The 17,261-nt window shown below is 34.8% G+C and overlaps 1 protein-coding gene across 2 annotated transcripts in view; it reads right to left on the bottom strand.

Annotated features, from left to right (window-relative positions):
- KPNA5 (karyopherin subunit alpha 5) overlaps positions 1-17,261 on the bottom strand; it is a 46,256-nt gene that overhangs the window by 4,995 nt on the left and 24,000 nt on the right. For both annotated transcript variants that reach the window (XM_034669031.1, XM_019804724.2), the window contains 5 exons: positions 9,301-9,464; positions 7,256-7,334; positions 5,327-5,452; positions 4,364-4,491; positions 1,551-1,729 (listed from right to left, as the gene is read on the bottom strand). In XM_034669031.1, coding sequence (XP_034524922.1) covers positions 1,551-1,729; positions 4,364-4,491; positions 5,327-5,452; positions 7,256-7,334; positions 9,301-9,464 — 676 coding nt within the window. The remainder of the gene's footprint in view (positions 1-1,550; positions 1,730-4,363; positions 4,492-5,326; positions 5,453-7,255; positions 7,335-9,300; positions 9,465-17,261) is intronic.

Raw genomic sequence — 17,261 nt, 5'->3', positions numbered from 1 at the left:
CTGTTATAATCAAAACTTACTGGCATAAAAACAGATCAGTGGAATAGAGTAGAGAGCCCCAAAAGAAATCCATACACAAAATCAATTAATTTACTACAAAGGAGCAAGGAATGTAGCATACAATGAGGAAAGGGCAGTCTCTTAAAAAAATGGTGCTGGGAAAACTGGATACTGGGAAAATGTATACTGTACACAAAAACAAACTCTGAATACATTTCTTGAATGTAAGATCTGAAACCATAAAAGTAGAAGAAAACATTGGTGATAAACTATTTGACATTGGTCTTGGCAATATTTTGGATTTGACACCAAAAGCAAAGGCAACAAAAATCAAAATAAACAAGTGGGATTACAACAAACTAAAAAGCTTCTGCACAGCAAAGGAACCCATCAACAAAATGAAAAGATAACCTACAGAATAGGAGACAATATCTGCAAGTCATATACCTTAAGGAGTTAATGCCCAAAACATATAAAGAACTCAACACCAACTCAACACCAAAAACAAGCAATGTGGTTAAGAAATGGGCAGATGATCTGAATAGACATTTTCCCAAAGATGACAGATAACCAACAGGTACCTGAAAAGGTGTTCAATGTCAGTAATCATTAGGGAAATTTAAATCAAAACTGCAATGAAATAATCACCTCACATGTGTTAGGATGACTATTATCAAAAAGACTAGAAATAACAAGCATAGATGTGGAACAAATGGGACCCTGGTGCACTGTTGGTAGAAATGTAAATTGGTGCAGCCACTATGGTAAACAGTATAGAGGTTCTTCAAAAAATTAAACTACCCCCCCCCAAAAAATAGAACTACCATATAATTTAGCAACTCCATTTCTGGGTATTTATCCAAAGAAAATGAAAACACTAACTAGAAAAGACATCTTCACCCCCATGTTCATTGCAGCACTATTTACAGTGGCCAAGATATGTAAGCAACCTAAGTGTTTACTGATGGATGAATGGATTAAAAAAAAACAACTGTGGTATATATATGTATACAATATTATTCAGCCATAAAAAAGAATGAAATCTTGCCATTTGTGACAACATGGATGGACCTTGAGGGCATTAAGCTAAATAAAATAAGTCACATAGAGAAAGACAAATACCATATAACCTCACATATATGTAAAATCCAAAACCAAAACACAAAATACCAAGCTCATAGATACAGAAAATGGACTGGTATTTGCCAGTGTGGGAAGCTGGCAAAATGGGTGAAGGACAAAAGGTACAAACTTCTAGTTATAAATAAGTCTGGGGATATAACGTACAGCATGGGGACTATAGTCAATAATATCATATTATATATTTATAAGTTGCTAAGAGAGTAAATATTAAAAGTTCTCATCACAAGAAAAACATTTTGTAACTATGTACAGTAATGGTTGTTAACTAGACTTACTATGGTGATCATGACCGATGTAGAGTATATACAAACACTGAATCATGTTGTACACCTGAGACCAACTTGTTATATGTCAATTAAAAACAAGAAGACTTGACTATAATGATACATTTTGAACTGACTGCTTACCATATGCTTCTTCAATGAGAGCACAGTATGGATTAATGCCTATTCCATTCTGCTTAGATTCTTGTTCTCCAAGACGTAAAATATTTTCAAGTCCATTTAAAGCCACTTGGACTATTTTAGAGTCCATAACAGTCAATAGGTCACAAAGTGGTTTAATGCAACCTAAGGCTACCAAATACCTTCAGAGTAATTAAAAAAAAAGAAGAAAAAAACATTTAGAAAGACTTAAATATTATTTATAGCAAGTATTCTCCAATGAAATGTTCTATAAACAATTAAGAAAACTATGATTATACAAACTCAAACATTATAACATTTAACTTTTCACTTACATAGGAACCTGAAAACTTTTTTACTCTCCTATTTTCATTTAACATAATTAGCAATAAATGAGATTACAAATACTACAAAAATATACATACAAGCAAATCAGTACTTGGACCTGTTTCTGCATGGCATATGAGTACTAAGAATAATAGTGACTTCAAGGTGCTTTTTTTCTCTTTTTTTAAAGGTGAGCCTATGTACATACATTGGGGTCATATGGGAGTGGGCAAAAATGAAGAGGGAGAAGGGAGAGCTAAATCAAATTTCCCACAAAAGCAATCATAGCTGATGCTCTAAAATACTGCCTGTGTTTCAGAAGCTTCTAGGAGCAAAACAGGCTATGTTGTGAACAATTTTAATAAACAATGTTCACAAAAGTTATTCCACTCATTTTCTAATACTTCGTCCTTTTCTAGTTTTTATTAGTTCTTTCCCATTCTCTATAATATAACTAAAGTCACTGATTTGTTTACTTGGCGAAAAGTCCATTAAGGCTAAAGGAAAAAAACACGTACTGAAGCCAGACTGCATGGCTTCAAGTCCCAATTCCACTCCTTATTAGTTGTGTGACTTTGAGTGACTGCTCTGTGCTTCAGTTTCTCCATCTTAGAATGGGGATAACAGCAGCACCAAGCTCAGAGAGTTGCTACAAAAATACGGTTAAGCATTTGATACCAGTTAGTTTCCACTATCCTTTTTCTTAAAAAAGTACATACTTTCACTAGAGCACTCACTTGCCATATACTATACTATAACTAATCAATATATTTGTTGAATGAATATCTCATAGAGGTATGATCTTAAAGGAACATAAAATACGTGAAAGTATTGGAAACCCTCCTGGCACTCAATAACTGAAATGACTTGGCACACAACAACTGGCAATATGAGACATTCAATAAATATTTGTGGTAGGCATGCCGAAATTAATCTGAGATCAAGATCTCCTCCCATATATGTAGAATTAATGAAATGGTGAAAATGGTTAGAAAAACAATGATCTCAGTTTGGACACTTGATTCACACCAATAAATTTAGGTAATAATATACAGACGAGGCATAATAATGAAAATAATCTGAAAAAATTCAACTATTTGTAGGTGAGCAAAGAAAGTTTGGTTCCCAAAGATAAAAATAGTATTAGTTTATAAAAAATGCAAGCTAGAACAAGGGGAAGATCTTGTTTTATTACTCTTTATATTCATAACATGAGATGGAAAAGTAATGGAAAGAGGTAGAATGGACAATAAAAAGCAGAAGAGACGTTATCAACATACATAAATATAAATCTAAGACACCAAGATAATAGTATAAATGAAAGCAATAAGACAAAGATCTCACAACAGGTATATTTCAAAATCCTCTCAGTGATTTGTAAAATAGCTAGTAGCCTGACTTCTTGTTTTATAAATTAAGACATAAATTAAATACTCATTAGAAAATACTTCCTGAACAGTCATTTCAAGAAATTAAAAAGTCCTAAGTTTCACAGACAAATCCGTAGAACAAGAAGATTCTGTAGGAAGTCAGGCTTTTAGTCAAGTGTAAAGTAGAACCTTGCTATGGGGGAAAAGAGAGAAAAGGCACAAGATAAAAAGAAATTCTGGTATCAATTCTGATCATAAAAGTTGTGATGAATACAAATAATAATGATAATAGCAGCTAATCTTAGTAGAGAACTTAATGTTTAGGCACCATGTTAAGCACTTTAAACGTATGAATCCCATTTAATTATCAAGAGACTACCATAAGATATTATCCATTAATCAAATCCATTTAAAAAATGAAGAAACTGTGGATTAGACAGGTAAAATGACTTTGTCAAGGTCACACAACTTTTACTGAGGGAACAGGATTTGAAAGCTGCCTGACTTCAAAGCCCATGTACGCAGTATTTATGTTGTTAGTAAAAGAAACACGTAAAAAAACAACAGAAGGCCTATCAAGAAAGCTACTGTAAAAAAGAAAAAAAGAAAACGAGTATAGAGAAAGAAAAGATACCATCTACAGGTAAGGCTAACAACTGACCAGGAGAACATCGCTATAGAAACAAATGTCTATTTCAGCATTATCTTTCATTTTTAATAATTATTTTAATTAAATGGATGTTCAAATTCATTAGCCATTTCTATATAATAAAGTTATATGCACGTGACTCTAATGGTATAAAAAATATTTAATGTCCATTAGAGTATATTTTGCAAATTAATAAAAGCTGCTCTTTTTCAGATTTTTAACCTCTGATTTTTCATAAATAGTCTGCCAAGGCAAGTCGTGTTAATTATCCTTTACTGAAAAACAAAACAAAAACTACTATGAATGAATAATATAACCGATGTAACAAATGCTTTCATTTCACATTAAAAATGCATATTAAACTGACTTAGAAATAATGTTTTAGTTTCATCAACAAATAAAAAGTATGTAGTACTTCATTTTGTCCCATTTATATTTAAAAAAATAAATTAAAAAACTCTGTATCACACCTTATTTGTTCTGGAGTACCTCCCGATGTTGCATTAGTTATAGCCCAAGCTGCTTCTTTTCTGGTGCGAAACTCTGCTTTCTGCAGAATCTCAATCAAAACAGGAAAAATATTTGCATCTATAACAGCCTGAGGAGGAAAAATGATACAACATAAACAGTGCCTATGTTGTTTTAAAAATGTTATTAAGTGGAGAAATTTTAAGTCCCACTGGCTTTAAAATGTCATGCTTTTTGGAAATACCTTTGGAAATCTTTCTAATCTTTCAACAAACTTTCATATACTTCCAAAACTGGCAAATATATTAACAGGATATTAATTTTAAAGATGGTAAAGCAGGGGAGCCTCAGTGGCTCAATAGGTTAAGCGTCTGCCTTTGGCTCAAGTCATGATCCCGGGGTCCCAGGGATCGAGCCCCACATTGGATTCCCTGCTCAGCAGGGAGTCTGCTTTTCCCTCTGCCCCTCATCCCGGTGATGTTCTCTCACTCACTCTCTCAAATAAATAAAATCTTTAAAAAAATAATAAAAAAATAAAGATGATAAAGCACAAGGTAGATATTTGATCAAAATGTATAAGTAATTTTTGACTCAATTTTTCACTCAAGAAGCTTGTTAAGACCCTAATAAATCATTACTTAAAAGTTTTGATAGGAAGAAAATTACCTAACCTATTTAAAACTAATAAAAATCAATCCCTTTTTAAGACTAGCCATATGTGTCCAGCACTGTGGGCAATTTTATACACACACACACACGCACAATTCCTCACTAGACTACTATAAATGGATGTTATTATTTTAGAGGAGAAAAGGCCATGTTCTGTAAAACCCTTTTTAAGAATTTTTTTTAACTCATTCACTAAAAAAAAAAAAAAAAAAAAAAAAATCACTGATAAAATGCTGACTTTTGTCCAAACTGACTTAAGAGATCTTCCTGTTTTTTTTGGTTTGAAAGGTATTTACCTGAATCTGAGCTCTATTTCCAGCAGTGATGTTAGAAACAGTCCAGCAGGCTTCTTTTCTGATTGATTCCTTTGGGCTACTCAACAAATGTAAGAGACATGGTAATGCAGAGCAATTCAAAATTACCTGAAACAAAAATCAGAAATGGAAACAGAAGTTTTATAGCAAAAAACTACACAAAGATAGACTAATGATTTATAGAAATACAAAAATCACTCTTGAAAAACTAAATTAAGAAAAAAGAAATTCCTCTCAAAGTAAAACTTAGGTACTTGCTACTTTCTACTCTCCCACTTCGCCAAAACCTGGTGCAGTAAAGTGCTCTGTCAAACCACTAAAATGTGGATAAGCAGGACACTCAGAGGTGTGTCCTTCATGTTTACAAATACACTCAAGAATTCAACTGATACAATTCAAGAGAGATTTAGTGACTGGTCAGGATCCAACCTCTAGTTTTACCAAATGAAATGATGAAAAAAAATCAGTTTGAAAATACCCAATTCCGTAACTGGTTAAGAAACTTCCATGCAGAGAATAAGTCAATTTTTTTCATTAAAATTTTTTACTGTTCCACTTTTCTTTTGTAAAGTGCTTTGTCTCTTTACATTCTTCATTCCATGGCATAATTAATTATGTTCCTATTTTCAGAATACCCACAATGATTTACTTGGTGAAGAAGAAGGCATGAAGCAGTGCACCAAAATTCTGCTGAAGAGTGTTATGTTTAGAAGGGCACTCTTACGGGGCGCCTGGGTGGCTCAGTCATTAAGCGTCCGCCTTCGCCTCAGGGAGTGATCCCAGGGTCCTGGGATAGAGCCTCACACTGGGCTCCCTGCTCTACTGAGAGCCTGCTTCTCCCTCTCCCACTCCCTCTGCTTGTGTTCCCTCTCTTGCTGGCTGTCTTTCTCTCTGTCAAATAAATAAATAAAATCTTAAAAAAAAAAAAAGAAAAAAAAGAAGGGCACTCTTATTTAAAGAGCTATTTTAAATTAATAACTATCAATTACTAAGGATCAACTATTTAAAAACTAATATATCTAAATAGGACTTGAAAAGATTAAATCCCAAAGATAATATGTAAATGAGAATGAAGTTTAAGCTATGGTGGCAAAAAAAGGAGAATCTAATGTGTTACAGAGTTTAATTTCCTATCTTCAAGAAAGATTGCTCCAGACCTAAGTCAATCTTGACATCACACCTTTTCTGGTATCTCACCATCCTCCAAAAGACAGACAGACAGACAGATACACACGTATTTACTATCCCAGAAAATGTTTCCTTGCTATCTTTCCTTCCATTCTCATAATCTAGGTCTTCAATCTACTATAAAAGACCCTCCCATTTCCAACCAACCCCACGTTTAAACCATTTATAATCAATCACCTTTCACTAACAGTTCCTTCTCCAGTCAAGTTTAATGTCTCTTAAACACAACTCACACATGTCTGCCTCTGTACCTATGTTCACATAAATCTCTTCTAGTCTACTTAAGTTCTTCCCCTACTTTAACATAAAGCTTTAATTACAACTTCTTTATGGAATCTACAAAGATTTCTTAGGACGGTGATCTCTTTAAACTTCTGTAGCATTTACTGACCAATCAGCTCTCAGCAAAACATACACTAACTTGGGTAATTTGCTTTGCTTTAATATATATTTTCTCCTCAATTTTATTATAAATCCTTCAAGAGTCAACCTCCTATCTTGTACTTCTTTCTATCTATATAGATCTAGGATAGTGCTTTCACATACAGGTATTCGAGGTAGATCACTCATCATCAAGAATATGCTTACTGTCACATTACAGATGCCTATATAGTTATGGTAATGCTAAAGTCTTGATTAATATGTAACCAAGCAGTATGAAACTAGATAAATTTCTTAAAATCCATTATCTTAACAATTTATCATATTGAAGTCTGAACTCACCTGTGTTTGAATATCATCACCAGTCACAATATTACCAACTGCTCTTAATGCAGGTGATACAACTTTATAATCATTGTGCCTAAAAATAAAAATATGAACTTACATACTATGCAAGAGTTAAAATTTACAAAAAATTTGCAAAAACAGTACAAAATAGTCCTGTACACACTTTACCCAGAGATCCCACTCAAGTTTCACTAATTATGCCAGTAATACTTCTGTAATAAAGAATCTAATCCAGGATTATGTATTACACCCAGTTGTCATGTCTCTATTCTAATTCAAAACAGTTCCTATTTTTTCCTTTATTTCATGATCTTGACATTTATAATGATCATAAACTAATTTTTACATTTTGTCCCATGTTTCCTCATGATTAAGATACAAGTATATACTTTATGCTAGGATATCACAAATGCAATCGTCTTTTCATCACATAGGGTAGCACCTGATAATCTGTTTTGTCCACAATAGTGGCACTGAACTCGTCACTTAAAATGGTGTCTGTCAGATTTCTCCACTTCAACATTACTGTTTTGCCTTTTATAATTAATATTTTTGAGAGAAATAATTTTAGACTATGTTAAACCCCACTCCTTATCCCACTTTCACCACTACTTTCACCACATCTTGATGTGTATTGCCTGAATTATTAATATTATTGCCAATGATTTGTAATACCATCATTCCAACTATATGCTTTTTCAGTCTATCTATTGATCTACCTACTTATTTTAGTGTGGACTCATGGATTCCTATTTTATTCAATGCTATAACATATTACTACAATTTATTTTAATGCTCAAATCATCCAAAGTTTGGAAGCTTGAACAGCAGGAGTCCCCTCAAGTGGGTTCTGTGTCCTTTTGATATTTCTCCATTCTTTGAGCACTTACTACTTTCTAGGTTCATCTTATTTTTTCTCAATCCCAGCCCTAGAATCAGCCATTTATCCAAGAATTTTGGTTCCTGTTAATAAAGGGTAGTGTTTAACAAGATTTGGTATGTTCAGCTTTTTAGTACATATGTGTCACTACTCCCAGGTCCTTTAAGAAGATACACACATACACGGACACACACACACAAATACTTACATATATATTTATTTCTACATCTATCTCTTTATGTTGAAAGCCATGAGTTCACATTGATATATCCAGTTCTAATCTAATACCACAAGATTATTCTGGCTTTCCTCCTTTCCATATCTGTATCTCCATTCTCTTAGAATAAAAATAAGAAACTAGTTTCTAATCCAGCTAGGCTGTTATCCATCATGTGTTGCTCCAGCCTGCTTGCTATTCCGCTCTAGTGGGTGCCATCCTCAAGCTTGAGCCCTGATCCCCCCACTGGACCTGCCAGCCTACCCTCCTCAGATGCTGTCTTTGGACTACAGCCATAACTCCTTATCAGACCTCTCTTCTTTGTGCCATCTGCTTTGTTTGACCCTACCTAATGGCTTTTTGATAAAAGGAAGTAGTATAATAAGTCTTTTTAAAGAAAAAGATAAAGTATCTTTTTAAAACAAATTCTCTTACAAATTTTTAACTTCTTTTACAAAAAATATGTTCTTTTTAAAGAGGGTAGCAATAATAGCCTAGCAAGTGAAATACTAAAACAAGTGAAATACTAAATGTTTTCACTACATGGACTTTCACACAAATTAGTTACTGTAATGAACAATTAACTAGATTACTGGTTCTGTGAGAGCAGGTACCGAGTTCTATGCTTCATTAACAATATGTTGTACAACACTCTAGCAGGTAACAGGCATTCCATATATATCTGTTAAATTAAATCCCTGTCACTCATAAAAAGATGAAAACTAATGAAATACATTCACAAAATAATTAGTTCCAACTAAAGGAGGAGATGTAAATTTAAAAAGGTCAACTTTTCAGCATTACAGCTGTTCTGAAAAGTGGGATTGATGGCTTTTCAATCCTCCCCAAAGAAAGTCACTCTTGAGATACTTACAAGGCCATTACCCTAACTGCTAAATTTAATACACAATCATACAATTATTAATCATAAATTATAGTTACATCAAAAGTTCCACCAATCTTCGACAGACTCCAGAATCAATGACTGCTTGAATTTTATCATTGGGTCCATCAGAAAGATAAGAAAGGGCCCAGCACACATCTGCTAATACATCTGGGTCACTGCTAAACAACAATCGTGACAAGACATTTAAGCAAGGTGAAACCTGGAAGAAAAGAAAAGAGCCAATATTTAACAATTTATCTAAGACCAGGTTTCTTTGGAAAGTACAGAAACCCATTTTAAAACAAAAATTTAATGCTATAAAAATACCAGAAATTAAAACATTCTATTGTTTTAAAAATTATGATCATATATGTGAATATGTAACTGATTGTTTCCAATTACTTTTTTAAAAAGATTTATTTATTTATTTATTTATTTTAGAGAAAGAAAGAGAAAGGGGAGAGAAGGCATGAGCTGGGGGAGGGAAAAAGGAAGAGAGAGAGGGGAAGCAGACTCCCCACTGAGCGGGGAGCCCAACACAGAGCTTGATCTCAGGACCCTGAGATCATGACCAGACCCGAAACCAAGAATCAGACGCTTAACTGACTGAGCACCCAAGCACCCCTCCAATTAATCTTATATTAAATAAGATATGTGGTAAAGTTTTTAAGAGTAATGAAATACATATTTGAGATCCCCTATGTTTAAATCACACACATAACACACCCAAAAAGGCGTAACAAAGCTAAGAGAAGTAAAAACGTTTTAGTTTTGTGTTTAATAGAAACCCTGAATCTTCAATTACAAAAAAAGAAAAACCACATACATGAAAACAGATTAAAGATTAAAATCTCTTTAGCATTAGTATTACAACTACTTAGTTGTGAAATGAGCATATCACTTCACCTCTCTGAGACTCAGTTTCCAAATCTGTGAAACAAAGGCTGAATTAGACAAATTCTATGATCCTTTCTTTCTCAAATCAGACAGACCTAGATTCACTAGCTGTATGACCATGGGCAAATTACCTAACATCTCTGAAAACCAATTTCTTCATTTATAAAACAGGAATAAAACAATACTGTTATACTAGTAAGAATGCATGTAGCATCTTAGAACAGTACCTGACATACAGTAAGCATGGAGATGTTTGCTCTTTTTATTGCCACGATTAGTATTGATTCTATATTCCTTAAAGCTTTTTTTAAAGCGTTTTTTTTTCCTTAGCTTCAACTCATTTCAGTTTTTTTTTTTTTTTTTAGATTTTATTTATTTATTTGACAGAGATAGAGACAGCCAGCGAGGAGAGGGAACACAAAGGGGGAGTGGGAGAGGAAGAAGCAGGCTCATAGCGGAGAAGCCTGATGTGGGGCTCGATCCCATAACGTTGGGATCACGCCCTGAGCAGAAGGCAGACGCTTAACTGCTGTGCCACCCAGGCGCCCCATAAAGCAGTTTTTTTTTTTTAAGATTTTTATTTATTTATTTGACAGGGAGAGAAAGATAGAGGGCACAATCGGGGGGGAGGGGGGCAGCAGGCAGTAGGCAGAGGCAGAGAGAGCCCGATGTGGGACTCCATCCCAGAACCCTGGGATCATGACCTTAGCCAAAGGCAGAGGCTTAATCAACTGAGCTACCCAGGCACCCCAAGTTTTTTTTTCAATCAGCAACCTAAAGTATCCTTCAGATAAGAGTTATATACTAAATTTAGATATAACACAAATAAAGAGTAATGACAGCTTTTTTAAGGTTCTAATACTTGAGATGAATTTTCTCTTTATCTCTATTTTAAAGATTGCCGGTACATAAACTATGACCTTCTGAAAATACTTATCTATCTTCTCTGCTGGGCCTTTCTGTAAGGAAGACCCCAGGGCCCAGGAACAAAAAAACCAGTTCGCTTACAAAATAGATGTGTTTGTAAGTTAGTAAAGCAAATCTGCACAACTGAATTCTTTCCAAACAATCATGCCTTCACCCTTGCCAGTGACCTCTTCCTTGAACAGAGAAATGTGAGAATCATTTTTTAAAGCAAATATAAATTTTCAAGTTAAAAAAATCAGCATACTGGTTCATATCTTTTTACTGATTTAAAAAATGAAGCACTACAGATTTCTAGTTTTAAGGGAGTAAAATAAAAACATTTCTGACCCACTGTCTTCTCAGAAACAAGGGAAAGAAGAAAGAAATACAAATCCCATCTCTGAGGAGTGCAGCAGACATCTGTAATCATGCCCATAATATATTGTGGACAGGATTATAAATGAGAGAAAGGTGACGCCTCAATGCCTGGAGAGGGAACTACCAATATGAAGAAAGCTAATTTAAAAAAGAAGAAGAAGAAAGCTAATTTATCCTCCAACCATCACCCCAAAGGGCCTCAAGAATCAGAGGTGACAGCTATCAAAGAAGGCACAGATGAGGAATGGTGCTAAAACAGAAAGAGAGCTTAAAAAGCTAAATGAGAAACACGTTAGACTATAGGTAGGTATCTAATATTCTCAATGCTACCAAAGACTAGAGGTTTATTTTAAGGAGAAACTGAAAAACAAGAAGTGAACTACAGAAACTTAACTTTGGGATATCAGACAGACAAGTTTGAAATAAAGCACGAGATCGGAAATTACAGAGATTAAGTAAAAGTTTACATACTGCGTGATGAAAATTTCTAGTTCTCTTCCAAGGCCCAGCTCCCACATCTCCAGTAGTATTATCTACTCTACTGCTCAACCCAATCCATTCACTTTCCACCAGGAGACTAGAAAATCTGTCTCTGGAGAAGCAGAATGGTCTCAGAAAACATAGAGAAATTTTGAGTTCCTCAAAGAAAACATGGTTTTGCTGCCCAATTACTCTATAATGAAGCCCATGAAATGACGAATCTATACACCCACCTCTACACCCATTTTCCATTTCGCTTTTAGTGTCTGCCTCCTAAGTATGTCCAGAGTGCCCAGGATCACCAGTTATATGAGGAGATTGCCCAGTAAAAAAGAGACTAAGACAAACAAACCATAAACAAAACAAAAACGTACAAAGAAAGAGAGACACCAGAAAAAAGAAAATTTCAAAAAAATTATAAATCCTCAGGTAGATAATTTGCTGGTGCATACAAAAAGCTATAACACCTATAAAATTCTAGCTAGAGATGAGCAATCAGAGAACAAAAAAAATTCTTGAAAATTATGATTCTGAAAATAAAAATTTCAAAAAAATGTGAATGATAAAAACTCTCATAGAAAATCACAGAAAATTTACCCAACAAAAGTCTTAAGCCTTATCAATGTGAATTACACTCTTAAGTTTGGAATACATAAGTAAACAAAAAGAGACAAAGATTCCTAACTCTAAGGAGTTTATATTTCAGTGGAAGAAAGTTTTTTTTAAAAATTAATGATGTAATAAATTTTTAAAAACGTATTATGTTAAAAGATGCTAAGAAAAAATTAGAGGTCAGAAAAAATGTGGAGGTCAGTGGCTGGGGTAGTAAGAGATTACATTATTATGTAGGGTAGTCAGAGTAGAGCTCATGGAAAAGGTAACTTATAAGCAAGCACTTAAAGAAGATTGGGGGGGGTCTGGGTGGCTCAGTCAGTTAAGCGACTGCTTTTGGCTCAGGTCATGATCCCAGAGTCCTGGTATCGAGTCCCACATTGGGCTCCTTGCTCAGCGGGGAGTCTGCTTCTCCCTCTGCCCCTCACCCCACTCTCATGCTCTCTCTCTCAAATAAATAAATAAAATCTTTTTAAAAAATGAGGGAAGTATATAGATATTAAGCAGATATTAAGCATTAAATTGTAGGCCAGTGGTTCTCAAAGTGTGGTCCATGGACTCCTGAAGGATACTTGAAACCTTGAGGGAAGCAATCTTTAATGCCAAAACCATTTTCATAATTATACTAACACATAATTAGTCTTTTTCATTTTGTTGACATTTGCACTAAAGCTACAAAAGCAATGGTAAATAAAACTCAGCATAAATCAAGGCAGTGGTACCAAAATATACCACAGATCTTTGTATTCTTTATATTCACATACTTGCAAAGGGGGGGTGGTGGTGGGAGGATGTCTGTTTCATTTAAGAATTACCTTGTAGAAGCAGTAAAAATTACTCATTTTATTACGTCTCAATTCTTGAATACATGTCTTTTGAACACATTGTGAGATGAAATGGGAAATATGCATATACACAACACACACATATATACATATAAAATACATTTTAAAAATGTTTACTGACTATTTGAGAACCAACTACAAATATTATCATGATACTTCACCCCTAAATCCTTCAGCATGTATCTCCTAAGAAAAATGGAATTTCTTTACATTCTTCTAAGACAATGTAATTGTCACATCCAAAAATTTTTCACTGGTACTATAATATCATCTAAGATCTAAAGCAAATTTAAATATTTTAAATCAAAACTTAATTCCAATCCACAATCTAATCAGTAATTAAACATTGCATTTACTTGTTATATCTCATTAGTATCTTTAAAAAATCAGGTTTATTGAAGTATAAATTACAGTAAAAGTAATTCTTTTTAGATGTACAGTTCTAGTGAGAGTTTTGACAAATACATTCAGTGGTATAGCTACCACCCAATCAAGCTATAGAATATTTCTATCATCTCTAAAACTACCCTTCTGTCCCTTTCAGCAATCACTGATCTGATTTTGTTTCTATAGTTTTGTCTTTTCCAAAATATCATATTAATGAAATCATACAAGATGTAGCATTTGTGTATGGCTTCTTTCGTTTAGCTTAATTCTTGTGAGATTCACTCATGTTGTTACATGTGCCAGTAGCTTCTTACTGCTGAGTTATATTCCACCGTATGAATGAAACATAATTTGTATATCCATACACCAGCTGATGTACGTTTGGGCTGTTTCCAATTTCTGGTGATTATGAATAAAGCTCTCATAAACATTTACGTACAGGTCTTTTTGTAGACATACTACGTCCTATTCCCTGGGTAAGTACCATATTGCTAAATGGCACAGTAGGAAACTGCCTTCTTACTCAAGTGTCTGTGCCATTTTACATTTATCAGCAATGTATACGAATTTCAGTTGCTATCCATCTTGTCAGCACTTGGTATTACTAGCTTTTTAGATTTTAACGATTCTAATAGGTGTGTGCCTTTACTGCCTTTTAATCTTAAATAGTTCCTCAGCTTATGTGTGTGCTTTCACACCACTGATGTCCTTAGAGTCCAGCACATTTATTTCACAAACCATTCCTCAATTCTGATTTGTCTTACTTTCCTCATTATTAGATTCAGAGTAGACATTTCCAGTACGATTGTTACATAGGTGATGATGCGTCATTTTTAGTCATGTCACGTCTAAAGGCATATCATGTTAGTTTTCCCTTTATTAGTAATGTTAAACTTAATCATTCGGTTAAGGTGACTAAAGTCCACTACAATTCTCAACAGTAAATAAAACTCCCTCCTATCCCCTTTGTAATTAATAAATACTCTGTACGTCAATACTTTCCAACCATGTCAATATTCTCTTCCCCAACAATCTTTCACCTAAATGTTTTAGAACGCATTGATAATTCTTGCCTAAATCAATTATTAGCATGGTGGTTGACTTTTTTTTTTTTTAAAGATTTTATTTATTTATTCAACAGAGAGAAAGACAGCCAGCGAGAGAGGGAACACAAGCAGGGGGAGTGGGAGAGGAAGAAGCAGGCTCCCAGTGGAGCAGGGAGCCCGATGTGGGGCTCGATCCCAGGACCCCGGGATCACGCCCCGAGCCGAAGGCAGACACCCAACGACTGAGCCACCCAGGCGCCCCAAGTGATTGACTTTTCTAATACGAAGTCTTTCTTCTATGAAAAAGAGCTTTCCTTTCCCCATTTTTAGTATTGAGATAGACTCACAGATTCTTTTTTTTCCCCTAAGATTTTATTTGTCAGAGAAAGAGCGAGCGCACATGAGCACAAGCAGGGGAAGCGGCAGGTAGAGGGAGAAGCAGGCTCCCTACTGAGCAAGGAGCCCATTGTGGGACTCAATCCCAGGACCCTGGGATCATGACCTACGCCGAAGGCAGACGCTTAACCAACTGAGCCACCCAGGCATCCCAGATTCTTTTATTCAATGTGTTAAAAGTATTTCCTTTTCTTAATTCATCTTGATCCTCAAAGAGTACCAAATTTGGCCAGAGGAACCCCTACCTGAATATACTTTGGAAGTAGAGCCATCAGAATCTACTGATGGAGTGGTTGTAGAGAATGAGATAAAAGAGAAAGCAGGCAAAAAATGTTGAAGTACCTCATTTAATAATGGAAGATGGAAATTCTATAACTGATATGAAAGACTGCTGGCATAGAAGGTTCTGATGGAAAAGAACAGGAATTAGATTTTAAATATGTTAAGTTTAAGACGTCTATTAGCTATCTAAATAAAGATGCTGAGTTTGGAGTTAAAAAGAAGATATGAGCTAAGCACTGCAATCTGTAAGTTGCTGGCATGTGGATGACATTTAAAGTCACAGAATGGGTAATAATCAATAAGGAATTGAATGCAGATAAAGATACGAAAAAGCCAAAACTACTCACTTTGTACTTTCACCTTTAGGAGGAAAAAAAGAAGTGGAACTAATATATGAACCTGAGAAGGAGCAATCATTGAGGTAGAAGGAAAACTTAAAAGAGAGTAGTAACCTGAAAACCAAGTGAAAAAAATTACATAGGAGGAGGAAGTGATCAAATGTGTCATATGAAGGCAAGAGATCAGGTAAGATGAAGACTGAGAAATCACCACTGTGATACAGCAAGTTATTTAAGATGAGGTCTAAACATTGACCCCTGGATTTCACAATGTGAACACATGTGTGCCCTTAGTGAAAGCAGATTCAATGCAGTGACTGAGGGAAAATTCTGACTGGAGAGGATTCAACAAGAATGAAAGGAGAGAGAGTAGACAATGAGAATAGACAAATGAGGAATTTTGCTATAAAAGGAAGCAAAGAAATGGGGTGGCAATAAACATGGAAGCTAACAGGACTCTCAGGGACTAAGAAAAGATTTAACATGAGAGAAATAACAGTATATTTTTATAGTATTGAGAATGATGTAGGAGAGAGTAAAACAATTACTAATGTTGGAGAGGAAAGGAGTGATGGACCTGGAGCGATGACCCTGAATAGGGAAAACAAAAAGCTATGTAGTATCCAAACAGATGAATTAACTTTTTTTTTTTAAAGATTTTATTTATCTATTTGACAGAGAGACAGCCAGCGAAAGAGGGAACACAAGCAGGGGGAGTGGGAGAGGAAGAAGCAGGCTCATAGCAGAGGGAGCCTGATGTGGGGCTCGATCCCACAACGCCGGGATCACGCCCTGAGCCGAAGGCAGACGCTTAACCGCTGTGCCACCCAGGCGCCCCCAGATGAATTAACTTTATAAAGAAGCATGGCTAAAGTAACTAACAATGACAGGAATGTATAGTGGTACAAATGATGACAAGATGTCAAATGTAGTGACGGCAGTAATCCATGGAAGTTCTCTTCAGAGTGCTTCAATTTTCTCAGTGAAGAAGCAGGGTCATAAATTGAGTGAGGATGGAGAAGGAAGTAGAGGTAGGATGGAAGAGAAAACAAGAAAGAGTCTCCTAATTGAGAATCCTTTTTTTGGCCAGCTGTTAAAACAGTTAAAATGCCATTATAAATGTAAATTGGCCTGAAATTCAGATAACCACATGGCTTCTCAAGATTCATATAACTTCTCAAAGTCCTTAATGTTCCATTAGATGTCTCATAAAGGCAATCGTTTTTAAAAAGGAGCTTAGAAAAATGTGGTTTAGACTATCAGTTTTATAAATTATAAATTTCAATATCTTTCAAATAAGCAAATTCTTCAGGAAAAGCATCTCTACAAGAAAAACTTTTTTAAAAAAGAGTCCTTTATAGTAGATGCTTGTTGTTACAAAAATTTAAAAAAATCTTTACTGCTTGTCTATGGCTAAAGAACTCTTTTTTTTTTTTTAAAGATTTTATTT

This window comes from Ailuropoda melanoleuca, chromosome 10 (assembly GCF_002007445.2).
Source record: "Ailuropoda melanoleuca isolate Jingjing chromosome 10, ASM200744v2, whole genome shotgun sequence".
Taxonomy (NCBI): domain Eukaryota; kingdom Metazoa; phylum Chordata; class Mammalia; order Carnivora; family Ursidae; genus Ailuropoda; species Ailuropoda melanoleuca.
The sequence above is the reverse complement of the archived record's forward strand: the minus strand, read 5'-3'. Positions and strand labels throughout refer to the sequence as shown.